Source organism: Neovison vison, chromosome 4 (genome assembly GCF_020171115.1).
Source record: "Neovison vison isolate M4711 chromosome 4, ASM_NN_V1, whole genome shotgun sequence".
Classification (NCBI taxonomy): domain Eukaryota; kingdom Metazoa; phylum Chordata; class Mammalia; order Carnivora; family Mustelidae; genus Neogale; species Neogale vison.
This window is the reverse complement of record NC_058094.1, coordinates 229,763,129-229,783,203: the sequence shown is the minus strand read 5'-3', so window position 1 is coordinate 229,783,203 and position 20,075 is coordinate 229,763,129. Positions and strand designations below refer to the sequence as shown.

The following is a 20,075-nucleotide window of genomic DNA, read 5'->3' as shown; positions in this document are numbered from 1 at the left end:
GCGGCTTAACCCACTGAGCCACCCAGGTGCCCCCTTATTCTGTTTTAGAGATGAAATCCCCTAGGGACTCCCGGCTGGCTCGGTCGGCAGAACACTTGACTCCTGCTCTCAGGGTCCAAGCGCCAGGCTGGATGCAGAGATTACTTAGAGGGAAAAAAAGACGAAGTCCCCTAAAAGACGAGGTCTTTTCACAAATTCTGTCAATACAATAGCAGTTCTCAACCAGTACCACAAGAAGCCCCCAAATTTCCATGTATACCAAGCACTGGGGACAGTATCTTCCAGAGCAGAGTATTACTGTAACACATCTTACTTTTTTAAGATACATTTTATTGTACATGGGATATAATAAACTATGATATTTTAGGGTTAAGTTTTACTTTATCTTTTTTAAATATTTTGTCAGAGACGGAGTACAAGCAGGGCCAGAGGGAGAGGGAGAAGCAGACGTCCTGCTGAGCTGGGAGCCCGACACAGGACTCGATCCAGGACCCGGGGCGTCGTGCGCAACCTGAGCCGGAGGCAGCGGCTTCCCAGAGCCGCCCAGGCGCCCCTACCATAATACATTTTGAAAACCCATATATTTACAAGCAAATCTGAGTTCACAGTAGCTTTTGGTCAAGATACACTCACTGACAGCATCCTAACATGTGGTACCCGTGACAGTGTGCGGCTATAAAGGGCTTTTCCACTGAAAAAGGAGAAATTAACGGACGGCCTGCCACGTAATACCTGCCAGACTTGGACGTCAGGAAGGAAGTCACAAATTCATCCCACGGCAAAGAGACCGTTTTACTGTTTTAGTAACAAAGAGGATATAAAAAGAGGATTCCGTTGAACCAAGTTTATCTTCTGCAAAAAGTCAGCCTGCGCAGCCACGCCCCACTAGGTGAGGGCCGCGTCAGGGACGGGCCGTTCTTCTCAGTCTTAGCGGTCGCCCCCGCTGTCAACGGCCTGCGGGCAGGTCTGCGGGTCCTCGAGGAAGCAGGAGCTAACGCCGAGCACAGGTCCACGGTGTCGGTAAGCCAGCGGTCTCGCTCCACGGACGCACTTTTCTTCCGAGCCCGACCCCAGGAGGCAGGCGGCTGTGCTGAGCCCCAGCGGAGGGGGCACCTGCTCAGCCCCGCTGGCTCCCTGCCTGACCCCCGCCCGCAGAGAGAGCGCAGGCTCCCGGCCCGTGCGCTCTGTTCCCTGCGGACGCGGCTCGGGAGCAGCTGGGAGACGCCGAGGGGCGGCCGGCGGTGGGGCTGACGAGCTGGGAGAGGCCAGCAGGCCGCTGCTTGTGCTCCTTGGGCGTTCAAGACTTAAACCCATCCGTTTAGGGACACACACGGAGACGCTGCCAACGTCACGTGGTCACTTCCAAACACACGCTGCCGTCGGTGTCTGAAAGCCTGCGACAAAGGGAGCGGCCTCCCTCGGGCCAGGGGAGCCCCCTGCGGGACAGCGCGCCACCGCCGCCGGGCTTGTGTCGATGCCCCAGAAAAGACTATTCCGTGCACACGTGCTGATAACTTTTCAATAACCACAGGGGACACTTAACTCAAGTTCGCAGCACTTAAGCCAGAGAAGCCGATTCTAAGAGCCGGAGAAGGAGACATTCGTCGGTCACGACGGACTTTGCCCAGACTCAGCCAGAGCCGCCGGTACTCCTGGGGCGTGTCTGTCGCTAGATGAGCTTTCACGGCTGGCAGGCGGCAGAGCCGTCCCAGTCACTTACTCCTCCCAGGACTTCGCCCAGAGGCCCACCCGTCCAGCATCTGACAGCTCTCTGGTGCCATCCACGTTGTCGAGTAAAGCGCGGCGTGTGCGGGACGGGCACACACGGGACGCGCCCCCGCACGTGGGGACTGCAGTCGAGTGCCGGCAGGAAGCTCCCGTCCACACCGCGCAGGACAGGCGTCCACAAGGCTTCAGGCAACCGCTCACCCTCCCCACACGCTTGCGTTCCCAACAGTAGAATAATCTGTGAGGTATCAGCTACCACATTTAACTAACGGTTTTTGGACTTTAAATCAGTCCATCAAAAAGATAAAAGACCCATCCATTTCTTTTCTATTAAAAATAAGGCCAACACAGGGGCGCCTGGGTGGCTCAGTGGGTTAAGCCGCTGCCTTCGGCTCAGGTCATGATCTCAGGATCCTGGGATCGAGTCCCACATCGGGCTCTCTGCTCAGCGGGGAGCCTGCTTCCTTCCTCTCCCTCTGCCTGTCTCTCTGTCTGCTTGTGATCTCTGTCTGTCAAATAAATAAATAAAAATCTTAAAAAAAAAAAAAAAAAAAAAGGCCACCACACACGTGATCTCACCGCACCCTGCCCTGTCTCTACTGGAGGACGTGCCCGTGGCCGCCTGTCCTGCCCTCCCTGCCTTCTGCCCTCCCCACTCTGGAAACAGATATGTGAGAACGTTTAAAACAGAAACACAGTATGACCTTGAATTTAAAAATTACCGGAAACACAGGATCTCAAGCACAGCAGCCCTTGGCAGAGCCCTGCCACCTGCACATGCAGCCAGTGGCGTAACGAGCCTTCTGGGTTTAAAAAGGGCATTTTCAGAGAAATGAGTGTGCCGCTCCTCTCCGCTTCGGGACTACATCATCAGGGAAGCCTTGCCCTGCAGAGCCTTGGTGGAGAGGTCGGCCCTCGCCCTCAGCCGTTCGGCCGCCTCCTCGCTCATGCTCGCCGGCGCGCCCCTCCGCAGGAAGTGGCCGATGAAGAGCTTCAGGCCTTCTCTCAGCAGAGCCAGCTTCGGGCTGTCGCTCACTCTGCGAGGGGCACAGAAGCGGGCGTCAGCGAGGAGCCAGCCTCCCCCGGCCCGCGGTTCCCGGGAACCTCCAACCGGGAGACGGGACTGAATGGCTTTGAAAAGCAGAATTCTCAACTAAGAGCTTAACAGCGCACTCCGCGCTGTAGAGACCGTCACTGCCCGCTGTCAGGCAGCTTCATGTTCCCCAAATCGAGCGCAGAAGACACCAGCTTCAAATAAGGTACTAAGCTGCGTGTCACGTATAACAACCTTGCTTTTTCTAAGTCAACGTAAGTGAAAATAACTTCCTTCATCTCTTCTCCACGTTTTAACAAAACAAGCTGAGAACATACCTTGCAAAAATTGAACCAAGGTCTTCAGCTTCTGTTTCCATTAACACAATATATAACACTTTTCGTAAAAAGTGGACTCTGGGTTTATCCAGTTCGCCGAATTCCACTACCTAATTAGAATCAGGACAGAGAAAACAAGTCACATTTAATCAATTTTTTCAGTAATTTCAAAAAGTAGGGGCACCTGGGTGGCTCAGTGGTTAAAGCCACTGCCTTCGGCTCAGGTCATGATCTCAGGGTCCTGGGATCGAGCCCCACATCGGGCTCTCTGCTCAGCAGGGAGCCTGCACCCCCAACCTCTCTGCCTACTTGTGATCTCTGTCAAATAACAAAAAATCTCAATAATTTCAAAAAGTAGAGTAAAAACTCACCCACCCCTTTAAGTAAGGCTGTTTCCAGCTACAGAAGATGGAAGAGCTGTGGGCGAGGGCATGTGGCCATGGCCTCTGTGCCCTGCGGGCTGGGGCACGCACAGCACTGTCCAGGGCAACCTTCCCTGGATGGAGTTTCCGTGATTCAGGAATTTAATTCTAGAATTGAAACATACGTATCTCCAAGCCTTAATGAAACTAAGCCCTAATTGAAACCGTACACAGAAAATTTGAATCTAGGAGAAAATCACTCATAAAACATGTGTTCCTTAAGAATCACACAGATTTTAGTACACTTACACAATGGGCTACATTAGCGCTAACATCAGAGAAAAGAATCCCAGATTTTGGGATTTTGGGAAACGTGGCAGGGTTTCAGGCTCGTGCTGACTTCCTGAACCGTGAGGGGCTCTCTGGAGCGTGGGGCCAGGAAACTCATCCACACGCAGGGGGACCGTGTGTGAAGTAAGAGGACGGGCCATCTGCGGGAAGAATCCAAAGCCTGCGGGCCAGAGAGGCCCCCGGACCGGCGGGTGGTGGGAGAGCGGAGTGAGGAGCCGGGACAAGCTTCAAGGTCAGCTCCGGGTTCTAATGAACCTGGGCAATGACCGTACCCTCTTCCGTTCCGAGCTCAAAACCTGAGTGAACTGAGGGCAAGATCTGGCTGTGACGAGAAGGCAGCCCCTCCACGCTTCCCAGTGCTCCCGTGTTTGCAATGTGGCGTCAAGCTCAGTGGCCCAGCCCTAGTCCCACACCCTGGAGAGACACACAGTGACCCCACGTCAGCGCCCTGGTGGACGGCCACACGCGCCTAAGTAGGAGATGGCGCCTGCAGTCCGTCTCCGGGTCAGGGAGCAAGAGGCACAGAAGCCCAGGCCTGTGCACCCTCTGGCCCTCAGGTTCCCTCACTGTCCCCGTTTTTATGCCCAGGCTGTGGTGGTCCCGCCGTCCAGATCTGGCGGCCACCTCCGACCCCACATGCTCTGCCTCGGTTCCCCTGTCCGCTCCAGACCAACAGCACAGCACGTACATCTCACTGGCTCTGATGCGACACAGAAACATGGCAGGGCTGGGGTCGGGGGCGGGACGCCCACCACGAAGGGAGAGGCGGCCACGGAGTCCCGCACCACAGCTCACCTGCTCCTATGCCTCCCCGTCCTCCTCCCCGCTTAGCAGCGGCCAGTGGGGGATTTAGAACGAGGACCTGCACATGAACCCAAAGTGCAAGTGAGATTCTCAGAGATGAGCAAAACAACTGTACCCATGCCTCGTACATGAGTTCCGTCTACACTGCAAGCCACTCTGGCTACTTTCTGGGACGTCTAGGACGTGATAAACACATGTCCCCAGTGAGTTAGAATCTAAGGATGTGTGTTTTCTTGAGGTACTGGATATGATCACGCTACCGTTTTCATCGCTTTTAATACTTTCATCCAAGATACAAACCTTTAAAATAGAAAGCGGAAGTGATTTCGTCTTCAACAAATGGGCTACCAGGTGAACCAAATTAGAGAAATTAGTGGCTGGCAAATTTTCTAAGTCCCGAAATTTATCCCATATGCTGAACTGGAAAGTCATCTGATGGGGAAAAAAAAAGTTACAATGCGGGCCGCTGTTACAACAAGTCGCCAAGACGTAATCCAGACGTATTCGGAGCGGTGTCCAAGTCAGGACGAGCCCGGAGCAACGTGGCCTCCTTCCCTGCACACACCCGCTCCTGTCCTGCCACAGTAGCTTCTTTCTGCTGTGGGTTTCCCCTCCAATCGGCAGAAATGCTGAGAAAGATCCGAGAAAGCTGGTGCCATCTAAGGTCAAAAAGGCACTCCCCCGGGGACGCAGGCTGCACGACGCCCTCCTCTGAGACAGGAGAAGGGGGCCTGGCACTCCTCTGCCCCGTCACTCGGCCTCCACAACACCCACCTGCTCTCCCTGAAAGCCTGGCTGCGGGCACGGGTCCTGGAATCGTCCCCCTGCACACGGCCCTTGGCGCAGGCCGAACGTCGCACTCGGGGTGCTCATTCCGGGTGGGCTGAGCCAGATGATGTCCAGGGAAACAGTGGAGCACAGGTGACTGGCGGGCTGCTAGTGGGCTTACCTGGAACCTTCTCTGGTATTCACAGAACTTGCCAGCCAGGAATGCATAGAAAGGGTTGTAGGTCTTCTCTTGAAGGCAGCAATCCACGAGAACGTGAACGATCTCCCGCTCCTGCTGGTCCTTCAGCCGCAGCCTGCGACACAGAGGACACAGAGACAGCGGGTCACTCTCTCCGGAGGGCGCACCCTGCCTGGCAGTCTGGCTCGAAGGGAAGGGAGGAGAGCAGTGGGAGTCACGAGACAGGACCCGTGGGCAGGCCTGTCCTCGTGCCCGCGCTCTGCGTTTGAAGCCCATAAAGGAAAATTAGCATCAGATTTGTTGAGAAGTATTTTGTGAAGGTACTCGGATACTTTCAAAATCTTTTTACAACGAATTACAGAAACTATACCAGGAAGTTTTTAATTTAGAAGTCATCAGAAACACAGCCTCAATATGAGGATTTTTAAGTAAATTTATAACCACCCACAGACACTGTGACTAATCAGTTGGTCAGCTGAGACTTTTAATCAAAATATACCATAAAATGTTCCAATTTGGAACCACCAGTGGCCAGTGCAGGGGCAAGACTGGACCCAGGCAGGAGGGGAGAGAGGACAGTCCAGCTGGCCCGAGCAGCAACTGACCCGACCCTCTGTAAAACCAACTGTGCTGATTTCTTCGACGACATCTGATCACAGTGTCTGCACTAACGCTTACTTCAGAAGCTTCTCAAACGCGTCCAAGAAATCTTCACTAGTCATTATTGTACAGAATATGTTCCTCCTGACATCGGTGTTCATTCTTTGCTTTCGGGCGAGTTCTAGTATCTTCCCACTAACCTGAAAGAGGGGCAATTAAGATCACATCGATGTTTCAAGAAGATACTCTGGTTCACTGTGGTTACCAAGTCTCTAAAAGACAACACGTATGCTTCCCTGGCTTATACTAAAGACTAATTCTGAATTACATGGAAATACGTTTATGTGTGAATGCTACACCTTTATTCTCTGGTATGCTCCCACAAGAGAAAACCAGAGCAAGGGACAAAGCACACCACAGGAGGAGACAGCCGCCTGATACGGGGGAGCCTCTCAAGGGCAGTGCGGCCTGTCGATGCAGGCAATCCCAGCACGTATCAGAGAGAGGCAGCCACAGCCAGAAGAGGCAGGACGATGAGGTGTGTCATGGGATCCTGAGACCAAAACAGGTGATCAGGGAAAAATGAAGAAAACCTGAATAGTATAGGAACTTTAGTTAATAATCAAATACCAAGAAATATGAAGAATTCTGACAATCTGAAATCCAAGTCTAATGGACGGGAAGCCACACCTTGTGGGAACACCTGTCCCTCAGGACCGGCATCTGCAACCCGAGGGTTCGGACTTTCCCAGGCTCCCCTTGTTCCATTCAGTTTTTAAGTCCTTTATGTACACTATTTTGGGACTTAAAACAACTTAAAAAGAAACCACAGAAATCGAGTGAAATCGTATCACAAAACAGTAACGACTTCTGGAGGGTCTCTGAGGAAACCCAAGTCTGTGTGTCTCATAACCACGGAACCAACTGGGGACTCCCGCAGGGCCCGCCGCGGGACACCAGGGCGACAGTGCAGGGCTCCCATACCGTCCCCGAGGGCGGCTTCTCTGCGATCTTCTGCTGACCGTTGTCAATCATAGGGGTCCCAGTCCACACGGACCCCACGATCCACCAGCGGCCGGTCTGCTCCGCATTCAGGATGCTGTCCCAGGAGACGCGGAGCTGAGTCTCGGCGCCCGAGCCGGCGCTGCGCACCTGAGAGAGGAGCAGGTGAGACACCGCCGCTGGCTCACGGTCGGCGCTGTCGCCGCCTCGGGCGTTTCTTCTTTTACTTTTTTTTAAGATTTATTTATTTGACAGACAGAGACCACAAGTAGGCAGAGAGGCAGAGAGAGAGGAGGAAGCAGGCTCCCCGCTGAGCAGAGAGCCCGATGTGGGGGTCGATCCCAGCACCCTGAGATCATGACCTGAGCCGAAGGCAGAGGCTTCACCCACTGCGCCCCCCACGCACCCCTCGGACATTTTCTGCTCCTGACCGCGGAACTGCCGGCTCGTGAGCGCTGTGCCGGGTCACTGACAACCGGGGCAACTGACCAGTCTGGAATCATGCCAAAGGCAGAGGTAAACTCTGCCTGAGGGCTAAGGGTCTACCACCTCGAACGCTGCTGTCTTTGGAAAGCTGTGGCACCCGGCAAGAGGCTCAGATGCAGATGCAGACCCCAAGGAAAGCCGCATGGAGCTGGTGTTAAAAACTTGCCCAGGAGCGCCTGGGTTTGCAAAGCCGATCTGAGACCTGCCCAGAGCCAGGGCTAGGGATGTCCGTGGGTCTCAGCTGCCGCCCCACACCGGGAGTACCTGGGGAGCCTCAACAGGTGGGCCCCACCACCCTGATGCTGACTTCATCAGTCTGGGTAGGACCCTGGCCTGAGCCCTCTTTCAAAGCGACCAGAGTTTTCTATGGTGCGGCTGAGTCGAGCACCACAGGCTCGGTGCTGGGGACACTGTGCTCATAGGGACGGCCCTGCACCCGGCCCACTTGGAGGGTCTCACCACAGAAATGTGACACTTATTCCCAGTATCTTGGAACTCCTCCGCGACCACCCCACCTTTTAAAAAAGATTTTATTTAACAAAGAGAGAAGCAGCGAGAGAGGAACACAAGCAGGGGGAGTGGGAGAAGGAGAAGCAGACTCCCCACCAAGGAGGGAACCTGATCTGGGGCTCGAACCCAGGACCCTGGGATCACGACCCAAGCTGAAGGCAGACACTTAACTCACTGAGCCACCCAGGTGCCCTGGAACTCTTTTTTTTTTTTTTTTAAAGATTTTATTTATTTATTTGACAGAGAAAGATCACAAGTAGACAGAGAAGCAGGCAGAGAAAGAGGAAGGGAAGCAGGCTTCCCGCTGAGCAGAGAGCCTGATGCGGGGCTCGATCCCGGACCCCAGGATCATGACCTGAGCTAAAGGCAGAGGCTTTAACCCACTGAGCCCCACAGACACCCCCTGGAACTCTTTTTTTAAAAGGATTTATTTACTTTAGAGCGAGAGAGTGCAGGCACCATCAGGGGGAGGAGCAGAGGGACACAGACTCTGAAGCCGACTCCAACTGCCCCGGGCATGGGGCCTGACACGGGCCATGATCTCACCACCCCGAGATTCCGACCTGAGCTGCAATCAGGAGTCAGCTGCTCAACCGACGGAGCCCCCCAAGCGCCCTCTTGGAATGATTACTAACCAGACATGGCACCTGACTTCCAGCTCCGACTGCCTTCACAGCGTCACAACGAGCCCACGTGGACGGGGAGCTCACCAAGGGCACCGGGGCAGCTCCGTCGCTCAAGCCTCTGACTTCAGCTCAGGTCATGAACCCAGGGTTCTGGGATCGAGCCCTGCATCAGCTCCCTGCTCAGTGGGAAGCCTGCTTCCCCCTCTACCCTACCCCCTGCTCGTTCTCTAATAAATAAAATCTTAAAAAAAAGAAAAGAAAAGAGCCTCACCAACGCTCTCTGTAACTTCCTGAGCTTCTCCACAGGCTCAGGGTCATAGCCCGGGATCTTCCGCACATCATTGTTCTTCAGCGCCAACATGGTCTCCAGCATAAACCGAACCTTTAAGGAAACATAACAAAAGAAAACACCGTTTCAGAGCCCGAACAACAGACCCTCTATTCTGGGAAGAGCCACATTGGCTGCACGCAGGGTCACTGCTGCTGACAGTAAACCGGTGATGGTTTTCTGGAGAGACAGTCGCCAACAAGAACCTCTTGCTCAGGACCACGTCTCAATACGACTGTGCCACCTGGCCTCTGCCGGGACCCTGAACACCCCGAGATCTGACGTCTCCTCCTCCGCCCCCATCACCTCTGACCCACCCCCGGTGCCCATTGCGCCCCCGCGGTCTTAGTTCTGCTGTATTCCAACTTCTTCCCCGTGGCTGCCCTTCTTACCTTTTTAACTTTCAAAACTGAAAATATCCTAATTAGGAAAAGTTGCGAGAACTATAAAAAAGAATTTCTGCATACCCTCCTCTGAGCTTCTCCCTAACGTCACCTACTTACCTCTACCTAACTCGCCTGCTGCAAAGCTCCTGTTTAACAGCGTACCCTAATCACAGTTGGGGTGTGCAGCTGCCATGATCACCGTCAGAACATCTTCATCCTCCCCAGAAAAAAACTCCACGCCCACTATGGATACTCCCCATCTCCCCAACCCCCATCCCCAGGTAACAGAGGCTCCTTCCTGCCTCTGTCTTCTGGGTTTTAAACTTGGCCTCAGAGCATTCAACCCAGGAACAAGGGCTTCCTTGGGACACTCTGGGACCAGGCTCCAGGAGCCTCGTCCTGCTCTCCCTCCCCTAAACCACGCAGCTGAATGCCAGCGTTCGTCCGCTCCCCACTGGACCCCAGCAACTCCCCAGCCTGCGCAGCTCCTGGGATCGCGCCCCTTCGTGGGTGACCTCAGCACCTCATTTCAGGATTTCCGAAGCAGCCTGTCTTTCTTCCTGAGTCTGTCTCCTTCTACTGGCCTGCCATCCACCACGGGTAACCCTGGCCCTTCCTGTCCTTCATACTGCCTCTCCCGCCAGCCCACGCCATCTGCTCACTCCGACCTCCTAACCCCACAGCCACTGCTGCTATGCTAAGCCTCCCTGCCAGAGCCCGCGGTGGCCTCTCCCTGCCCTGCCCTCCTCTCCCTCTTCTCGGTGTGGTCCAAGTGCCGTGGAAACAGCATACATCGTTTACCTGGCTCAGAACCGTCTGTGCCTCCAGGATAAAATCCCGGGCCCCTGAAAAGGTTCACAAGGCCTCTTGAGGCCAGCCTCCGCCTACCCCTCCTGCCTGCGCCCCTGCAGGCTCCCGACACCAATACGTCTCTCCTTTCTAAAGTGACTTCCTCTCCTCTCTTACAGGCTTCCCGTGGCTCGCCTGTGCCTCCAGCAACTGGCAGATGAGGTGGGAAGCACAACCAGCCCCCATCTCCTCGATGGGGAAACCAAGGCTTGGAAGACTCAGGGCCCATCGTTGTTAAGCAGCAGGGCGGAAATCCAAGAGCGCTGACGCCTGAGGCCTGTGCCACAGCCTTCCTCAAGAAAACACTTTCCGAATGGATAAATGTTAAAGAAACTAATTCTTAAATTCACAGAATATCTGAGTCCTTAGAAGAAAAACAGTTCTTTCACATTGTGTTGATAAAACCACAAAACCCGATGAGGCAAAAAACAATGGGGATCGCGAAGAAATTACATGTGATTTTACCCCAAACACTTATTTTTAAGCTCTTGTCAGTGTGTGAGCACTCGGGCACTCAGGAGCAGGTCAGGCTTACCCTGGTCTGGTCCTGGAACTTGCCGCTGGCCGCACTGGCTTTGGCCTGGGCCTCCACGATCAGTTCCTTGAGTGACAGAGCATCATCTTTTCTCAACGAGAAGCCCACGGTTTTCAGCATTAATAGGGTCAGTTCAATATCTTTTTCTGTGAAAGTCCCAATAAGCTTTTTCAAAATGTCAAAGACCAGGCAGGCGTGCACCACGTGGAAGTTGTACAAATGGGCGACGACGGTGAGCAGGTTCTCACACTCCTTCCCTTCGCCTCCGTTCTCATAGGCGGCGTCAAACCTCTTCACCACGGCCTCCAGAAAGTGAGCACCGACCTGGACAAAGACCGTAGAGAAAGTGTCACTGCGAACACGTAAAAATCAAACATTAGCTCTTCGCGGGGGTCCTTCTTCCTTCTTCAACAAAACTTAAATGTATGTTGAAAAAAACCAGTGTTTTTTCAAGTTAACCCATAAAGCGTACACGCAGCAAGGTATGAACTCCAACACGGCGTGACCGTTAGCGAGCCGTGGAGTCTGAACGGACAGCATGAGCCACAGGGACCGACAACCCATGGCGACCTGCCTCAGCTCCCAAACCCCAAAGAACGTCCTCTGTTCCGTAAAATCAACAAGGTCCTGTTTTTGGCCAGCAGCCATTCTGATGCCTTAAAAAACGAAAATCATTAAAACTGTCAAGAACACACGTACAGCTCTAGGAACGTCCTGCTGTTTGCCACCCTCGTCTCTCCGGCCTGGAGGAGGCCAGAGGGGCCCCTGAAGGGGCCAGAGGCAGGGGCTCAGTGCTGGCAGGGGGGATGTCGGCACACTGGCCACGGAATGAGCACTGAAACGTGGACGAGGAACCTGAGGGATACACCCTCCTCCTCCTCCGACCACCGTACTGTCCAGATGCGACCTGCAGGGAATCAGAGCTCTGCAGACAGCAAGACAAACGCAGGCATAAAACACACTTAGGTTTGTTTTCAATCACACGAGTGGAATAATTACGTTAACATTCGTCAAAACTCTAGATTCCAGGTAATATCTTCAAAATAAAATATAACTTAATATGACTTTTATTTATTTATTTAAAAAAGATTTTATTTATTTGACAGAGAGAGACCACAAGCAGGCAGAGAGGCAGGCAGAGAGAGGAGGAAGCAGGCTCCCCGCTGAGCAGAGAGCCCGATGCGGGGCTCGATCCCAGGACCCTGAGACCATGACCTGAGCCGAAGGCAGAGGCTTTAACCCACGGAGCCACCCAGGCGCCCCACGACTTTTATTTTTTAGCTATTTTTTTTTCAATAATCCACACACCACTGTGGGTGCGGTTCCGCGCTGGAACCCACAGCCCCGAGATGATGAGTCGCACGCACCACTGACGGAGCCGGCCACACCCCTACTTAGGGTATCACTGAAAAATGGGAAGAACATTCCTGCTGCTGCAGTTACTGAAGAACATATATGAATTTGGGGTGCTCAGATGACTCCGTCGTTAAGCATCTGCCTTTGGCTCAGGCCATGATCTCAGGGTCCTGGTATCGAGTCCCACATCGGGCTTCCTGTTCAGAGGGGAGCCTGCTTCTCCCTCTGCCCCCACACCCCGCTTGCGCTCTCTCTGATAAATGAATAAATAAAATCTTTAAGAAGAAAACAAGGCACATTAATTCTGACTTGGGGAATATAACACAGATCTGTGCACACCTGATTTTTATTTCTGAACGACTTGGAAACAGCTTAGTAACTGACAACTTGGGCTTCGTAACAGACTCTCCTTCCGTGAATCCCCATGAGGAGGTTTTTCTCAGGGAGCTGCGGGAGGCGTAATGGCACCAGCGCCGAGGGCTCGTCCCCCGCGGGAGAAGTGCCAGCGCGCCTCGTTAGCCGACCGCCATGACGGTTTCCCGCAGCATGAGTCACTTCAGGTGTCCTTCGCGCTCCTGGCGGAGGCGTGAATGAGAAGTAGGACCCGTAACCTCCGGTGTTCAAGTCCACGAATCCCTGCACGTTGTGTGCGGCGGGGCCTGCAGCACGGACCGTCGCTCCCACTACTGTCTCCGGAGAAGCCTCTGCAGCACGGAGCAGCAGCGTGACGCGGGGCGGCGGGGGTTCCACGGAGGCTCCCTGACAATGGCAGTGGGCCCTGGCACTCCCGAGTCCCCTCCTGCGGGGACGGCGTCCAGGGACTCCGTTATACCTCACCACCAAGAGAAGGGACTCACGGTGTCTTATGTGAAAACGAGGACGGCTCTTAGAAAAACAGCTGCTTCGGAAGCGAGATTCTCCAAACCAGCACAGCCGTCAGGGAGGAGAGTCCTACTGCTCCGAAGATTTGGGGCCTGAGCCTCTCTGTGCCCCTCCCAGTGCCCAGAAGGTCCTGGAACATGCACCTTGCAAACCTCGCCCACCGTACTACTGCTGGATGCGAAAGCCTGGTTCCCAGAGGTCGTCTGCGGAGAGCGACGCAGCCCGCGGCGGCGGGACAGGCGGGAGGAGAAGCGCCGTCCAACCGGAAAGCACCCTCCCGCATCAGGCAGAAGTTGGGATGACTAACCATCCTCGCCCCAGCACTTCCTCTCGGCCGCACCCCAGAATGCGCTCTTCGCCTGCAGACGGCGCTGAACCACCCCGCGCGGGAAGACGCCAGTGCAGAGCTGCCAGGGGATGGTGACCCCGTGGCAGCCCCAGGCAGCATCTCCCCGGCGGCACACCACTGCCACCGCGGAACCTCTAGTGGCGTGAAGGACACGGAGCCCGGCCGGTCCGTGGCTGCTGGAGAGCCCGCACAGGCCTGCTGTGCGAGACTCCAGGGAGTTCTGGGTGCAGTGGACCAAGACAACGAGGGGGGCAGCATGCTGCCAACAGTTCCAGAGTGCTCTGCGGCCGCCCACCTGCCCTCCTGGGACCTGCGCGGATGGGAGAAAGGGGGGCACCCCTGTGCAGACCTGCCCCAGGGGCCAGGCCGTTCCCCCGGCTTTGCTGCCAAGGCCCCTTCCTGCGACGAGGGTGATCAGAAGGCAAAGAAACCAAAACCTCCAGGAGAGATCCTGCCCCACAGAAAGCCCCAAAGGGGCACTAAGTCCTTCTGAGTATGAATGTCACCTGGAACTATGAGGCCCTACTCACCAATCATCCATTCGTTCCCGGGCCTCGGTACGAACGCGTGCAATCAGAGTGGTTTCCTCCAACGCCCCTGGGACAGGCCACCGCGGGGGAACAGAACTCTGCCTAAGAGGCTGGCACTCATATGCAGTGACAGAAAAGGCTTTTTTATCAGAGCCAGAGTGAGCACCACATGGCCTCCCTGGGGTGAACCCAGAGGCCTGCGAACGAGGACAGAGCACACGACGAGGGGGGACGAGTCCTCCTTCAGCGGAGGCTCTCTGTTACCCGGCACCGTGCAGGTGCCCCCGTGCGCTGCTCGAGCGAGTCCTGACACAGGCCTGCTTCACACACGAGGGCAAGGGAAGGTCTGGGTCCACCCAGAGGGGGCGCTGGTGGCTCCAGGCCTCACCCCCATCACGTGTACCCCCGCTGGCTTCAGTCCGGGTCTACCTCCCAGGCTGCTGGCCTCACTGGCGAAACACTGACGTCCGCCCAGCACGGACACCGGAGTAGCAAGCCCGCACACAGCACCGCGTACGGAGAGTCTGAGACCAGTCCCTGCTGCAGGGGGAATATGAAGAAAGGATCGGAGCCTGCACGATGCACAGCCCCGGGCAGGGCGCCTACCTCGACCCCGACCGTGTGGTGAAGGATGCTGAGCACCAGCACGGGCTCCATCACCAGCCGGCTGGGCATGGCGGCGGCGGGTGCGCAGGCGCTCAGGAGGACGCCCGTCAGGGTGTCGTTCATGTCCTTCCTGCTGTGGGCCATGTACAGCTCCTCCAGCTGCCCGCTGATGGAGGCCACGCTCGGCTCGCTCAACCTGCAGACGGTGGTCAAAGCAGAGGGGCGGTGAGGCCTCACCCCGGGACGGATGCGTTCGGCTGACGTACATCAGTGGAATCATCGACACTCCCGCTGCCCCGAGTCATGCACACACCGAACCCACGAGCGGCTCTGATCTCGGCTGGTAACCTAACGCATAGTGCGTGTCCTCACACAGAATCCGCCGGAAGCCTCCCTCTCCACCTGAAGCGTGGCCCCGGCGAAGCCCACGGAGGGCTGTCTTGTTGAAGAGCACGGAGACCGTAAGGACGACACGCCTGGTAGCTGGTCCAGCGTCCCAGGCAGAGGCAAGGAAGCAGCCTTACTTAGCACATCAGGCGTGCTGCTGGGAAAAGTCCAACGTCTCCACTTTTTGGTCTGTGGCCAGCACAAGTTTCTAGTTCCCACACGGAGCAAAGGTTGCTCCCTTGCTGGGTAGAGGAGAAGGGTGGGTAGGGTTCAGGACCACCACCGCACCCCTGCCGACACTCAGCACTCGCACAGCATGTAGGGGGAGGGTCTAGGATGTACGCTGTTCTGTTTTTGTCGTTCACTTTTTTTAGGGGTAGTTGGGGGGCTCAGTTGGTTAAGTGTCTGTCTTCGACTCAGGTCATGATCCCGGGGTTCTGGGTCCGAGCCCTGCATCGGGCTCCCTGCTCAGTGGGGGAGTCTGCTTCTCCCTCTCCCTCTGCCCCTTATCCTGACTTGTGTGCACACATGTGCACTCCACTACCTCTCCCAAATAAATAAAATCTTAAAGAGTTTAAAAAAATATTTACTTAAGAGAGACTTTAAATGCACGTGAAAGTGAGTGCAGAGACCGATGTGGGGCTCGATCTCAGGACCCTGAGATCACATCCTGAGCAGGAATCAAGAGCCGGGACGCTCCACCAATTGAGCCACCCAGGCATCCAGGAAACACTGATCTGTTTTCATTAAAAACAAAGCAGTGGGTGTGAGGGAGGCGGGGTGGGGAATAGGTGGGGGGACAAGAGGACTGGGTATGACCACGAAGGCTAGCAGGAGCCACGTGGTGCTGGGAAGGGTCCCCTCTGCACTGTGGTCAGGGACCTGACGCTTCCTGCAGCGGAGAATGCACACGTGTGACCCGGAGGAATAAGCAAGGGGGCTGCGTGCCGCACTCCTGAGCCAGAGCGCCACGTGGGGGAGGACAGGCCCTGCCGGCCCCTGTTCCTGGGACTTTTCAGAACCATGTGGGCACCTGCGTGGCTTTCGGACCCTCAAGGGTTCAAAGTACCAAGTGGAAAAGGTGGGTTTCCTGCTTTTCAGCGTACAGATCACAGGAACAGAGAGGGGCAGACCAACTACCATGCCCCCCTCCCCCATCGCTTACAGTCTAATTCCCGGCAAAGTTTCTGTAACTTTAGGAAACAAATGAGCTCTTGGCAAGCCTGGGGACGGCAATGGACGAGTTACCTGTTGATCAGACCTTTGACATGCTTCTGCAGCCTCTCCAGGCCCTCCTTTTTCTGACCACTCGCGGTTTCCTCAGCTTGCCTCACGTGAGGGGGGATGTACTTGCCCTCGTTTTCACAGAGACTCTGCTTGAAAAGACAGAATTATAAAAATTTTACGTGAACAAGTTCCTCTTCTCTGCTTGCTATGCTCACGTTCCCGCAATAGAGTCCCAAGGAGGGACGGAAGCTGTAATGACCGACCACCGAGGCTTAACCCCCCTCAGAAATGTGCTGAGCGCCCTGGGGAGTCCTGAGTGGGGTCACTGCTGCCGGGACGGTCAGCATCTTCTCCGGCCTGTGACTTCTCCGCTGCACCTGAGCCCTCCACTGTGCACGAGCCCAGGCTTCGCGGCCGGCGGGCACAGCAGCTCACACGCACCTCGATCCCGTGCACCCCCAGTCTGGAGGGAGAGTGTCCTAAAGTGACTCCAAACTCGTCCAAAGCATCTACGAACACGTGGCAGCATGGGTTGGGCGCTCAGTATCCCTCGGTCCGCCGCACGGAGGGCTATACGTCACTACTCTGACCCACACTCCCCGGGCCCGCGCGCGGGCTTTGGGAGACAACCACGGCATGATCCACGCCGTCAGGGGGTTACGCGGGGCTGGGGACACATTTATGCACCCAGAAACCGTGGCTCTCGTGACCCCCATGAGCTCAGGCTGCTCGTGAAGAGACCTTCGCAGGCTGTGAAAGCAGAGTCAGGACGCGACCAAGGCTCTCGGAGAGGACAGCCCCCCAGAGAGGTCTGAGGGCGCAGACCACCACACAGCGAAAGGCTGAGGGAGAACCGTGCAGGGGAAGGCACAGATGGCGAGGCAGAAAGAACGGGCCTGCGGTCCGACTGCCCCTCCAGGTGCCGGCTGAGCGGACCGTGTGAACAGCGAGGGGCAGCCCGGGAAGGCCTCGGCTGCTCTGTCCTGGATCCTGACTCCATCTTCGGTGCAGACCCTAGCCCAGGGAGCGCGGCCGACCGGCTGTTTCGGATGCGCCGCCAGAGCAGCGCACGGGAAAAGGAGAAGGACGCGGCGGCGGCGGCGGCGGCGGGGCTGCAGGCCTCCCGCACCTCGGTGGCCGGAACAAAGGGGCGGGGCGGGGGGGGGTGGTCCCAAGTTGGCTTCGGACACGCAGGCGAAGGAGAGTCCGCCTTAGCACAACCGGGGGGACGGCCACCAGCTTTCGGGGATGAAAAGACCGTTAAGGACGTTCTCTCCCGGAGCTGTTCGGTTACAACACAACACCCCGATTCGCCCCACGTTGGCTGCACAACTGCCAGTACCTCGGGCGGGCCGCCTCGGCCCCAGGCTTGCCACCCCCTCCCTTCAGGCAGAGAGCCGAGCTCCCACCGACCTGGTCCGCTGCGTCCGAGTCCTCCGGGGCCGGCTCCCTCCCTCCGTCCGCGAAACGGACTCTCCTTTCGCCCCTTCCGCACGCGGCTCGCCCTTGCGGGGCTGGTTGCCCGTCGTCGTCCACGTCCGCGTCCTCGGTCTCTGCTCCGGCTCCTGCTCCCGGCCGGCCCTCTTCTTCCTCAGCCTCGTGCTGCCCTTCGCCCTCCGTGCCGCTGTCCGTGCCGCTGTCCGTGCCGCTGTCCGGCAGCGTCTGTCCGGCGTCGTCCTCCTCCTCCTCCTCCTCGTCGTCCTCCGCGCGGCCGCCTTCGCACCAGCCGCCCTTGTGTCCAGGCTCCAGGGCCCCCAGGAGGTAGTCGAGCCCATCCCGGGCGAAGCTGAGCGGCACGGAGCTCCCGCCGCCCCTCCTCTTGCGCTTGTTCAAGCCGAGGCGCCGCTCCAGCTTCCGGATCTCCCGGTCCTCCTCCTCGTTGGCCGCCAGAAGTGCCCGTTTCCGAGCGGCAGCGGCGGCTGCAGAAGGCCTGGGGTTCCCGGGGGAGGCTCTGGGCTCGGGGCGGGCCCGGGCGCCCTTGGCCTGGGGAGGTCGCAGCTCCTCCCGCGGCGGCGGCGGCGGGGCCCGACGAGGGGACGGCCGGCCGCCCTCCCCCGCCGCCGCCGCCGCCCGGGGGCCGCTCGTTCCCCCGGCGCCGCCGCCGCCGCCGCCCGCACGCGGGCCCTGCGCGAGCCCCGCAGTCCTCCGCAGCCGGCGCGCCTTCCTCAGGTGCCGCTTCTCCTTCCTCAGCTCCTTGCGGCTTTTCCTCCCGCCCGGCCGCACGCGCCCGCCCGTGGGGGGCCCCGCGGCGCCGCCGGGGATCTCACCCTCGGAGCTCGCCTGCACGAATTCCTCCACCGCGAGCTTTAGCCGCTTCAGGGCCCCGTCGGCGCCGCCCCCCGGCCCGCGGCGTACCCCGCGCCCGGGCTGCCTGTGGGGTCCCCGGCCCCGGCGGCCGAGCCGGCGTGCCGTTCCAGCGCTCGCGGACGCCGCCATTTTCCCGGCTGCTCCTACGCCGACTTCCGGTCGGGGCGGGACTTCCGGACAGAGCGGGCGCCGTGCGGGGCAGACCGGCGCCCCCTGCTGGCGGGAGGGCGGCAGCTCCGGGAACGGCCCGGGAACGAACGGCGCCTGCTCTCGGAGCCGGCGACGAGCGCACAAATACGTGCTCATCTAACGCGGGACACCTTGCCGCTCGCGGTGAAGAGGCCTCTTGGCGACCTGCCGCAGCCGCAGGCGTCGTCGTCTGCAGGGGGTGACTCCGGACGCGCTTGCGTCTCCGCATCCGTAGGAGAACATCGGTGCTGTTTTCTGGGCGTTTTACCCGCAGACTTCAGCCGGGCTTGTTGTCGCTCAGCCTCAGGCCTCGGATCTCCCACGTGCCGCGCAGCGGCTCACCGCGTTGTCTGCCGGGGTGGCCCGGCTTCCCGGGGTGCTGTCGGGGTTCCCGTGAGGGCACCTGCCCGCGGAGGCCGCGTCCCTGACCGCCGAGGCTGGGGACGTGGCCTGGAAACAGGGTCTGTGCGGCTGTAAGCAGGGGGAGGTCACGCCTGGACCCAACGCAACACCGGGTCTTCGTTATCCGTCGGCTGAGCAAAAACGTCCGAGGAGTTTTCCTGGATTTCCCAGCGGGAAGCTGGGACGCACGGGGAGAAGGTCACGGAGCAGCCGCCACTCGCCCGGGACGCCGGGACTTGCGGCAGCCGGAGGAGCTGGAGGCGCTGCGAGCAGGTTCTCCGCCGGAGCCCGGGAAGGAGGCGGCCCGGCCCGCGCCTCGGTTTCCCACGTCCAGCTTCAGGGCGGAGATGAGGCATTCGTGCTGTTCAGGAAGCGAGTACAGCCCGCGTGGAAGCACCCGGGGCCTGCTGGTGGCAGGAAAGAAAAGCTTTGGAAAGGACAAGAGTCACAACCAAATAAAAGTTCAGACCTCAGGGTGCTCAGCAGCCCGGGCTCTGGGGCTGGGGTTCAAACCCTGACCTCTCCGCTTCGCAGCTGTGTGAACTCACGGAGTCTCAGTTTATCTGCAAAATGGGCGGATGATAGTGCCACCCACCGGGCTGAGGTAAAGACGAGCGGGTTTTACAAAATAACTTCCTCGTTTCGTTGTCCTGGTGCAGTTTGCACTGCTTCCCTCTTGCTGTGCCCCAGGGCCTCTCCCAGGCTCTCCGTGCTCCATCTGTCCCGTCCTCACCCTTGTCTGAAGCTGCTAGTGGTCTCCTTTCTCATCTTCATTTGGGGCTGCGGTGCTCCCCATGCCTCCTGTGAGGGCTTGTTCTCCTGGCTCGGACACTGGGAGCGAATGTGGCCCAGGCTGAAGGTAGGAGCCTTCAGGGCGGAGAGACGCCGTGTTGTCGGCTGGTGCAGGTCAGCGAGCTCCTAGAGAAAAGTGTCAG

The 20,075-nt window shown here is 57.7% G+C and overlaps 2 protein-coding genes across 3 annotated transcripts; both read right to left on the bottom strand.

Moving 5' to 3' along the window:
* Positions 1–2,219: 2,219 nt before the first annotated feature.
* On the bottom strand, positions 2,220–18,678 carry NOM1 (nucleolar protein with MIF4G domain 1). Of its 2 annotated transcripts, none has more exons than XM_044246921.1 (11): positions 17,656–18,678; positions 16,264–16,391; positions 14,629–14,824; positions 10,906–11,229; positions 9,079–9,189; positions 7,168–7,335; positions 6,262–6,383; positions 5,566–5,698; positions 4,917–5,048; positions 3,100–3,209; positions 2,220–2,765 (listed from the first exon to the last, which is right to left on the bottom strand). In XM_044246921.1, the coding sequence occupies exons 1-11, from the start codon at positions 18,676–18,678 to the stop codon at positions 2,591–2,593; spliced, it is 2,622 nt and encodes an 873-aa protein (XP_044102856.1). In that variant the 3' UTR covers positions 2,220–2,590. The 2 variants fall into 2 exon arrangements, with proteins under 2 accessions (XP_044102856.1, XP_044102857.1); XM_044246922.1 differs by having other exon boundaries at positions 16,264–16,388.
* On the bottom strand, positions 12,498–14,431 carry LOC122905238. The gene is made up of 2 exons (XM_044246923.1): positions 14,023–14,431; positions 12,498–13,802 (listed from the first exon to the last, which is right to left on the bottom strand). The coding sequence occupies exons 1-2, from the start codon at positions 14,031–14,033 to the stop codon at positions 13,148–13,150; spliced, it is 666 nt and encodes a 221-aa protein (XP_044102858.1). The 5' UTR covers positions 14,034–14,431; the 3' UTR covers positions 12,498–13,147.
* Positions 18,679–20,075: the final 1,397 nt, after the last annotated feature.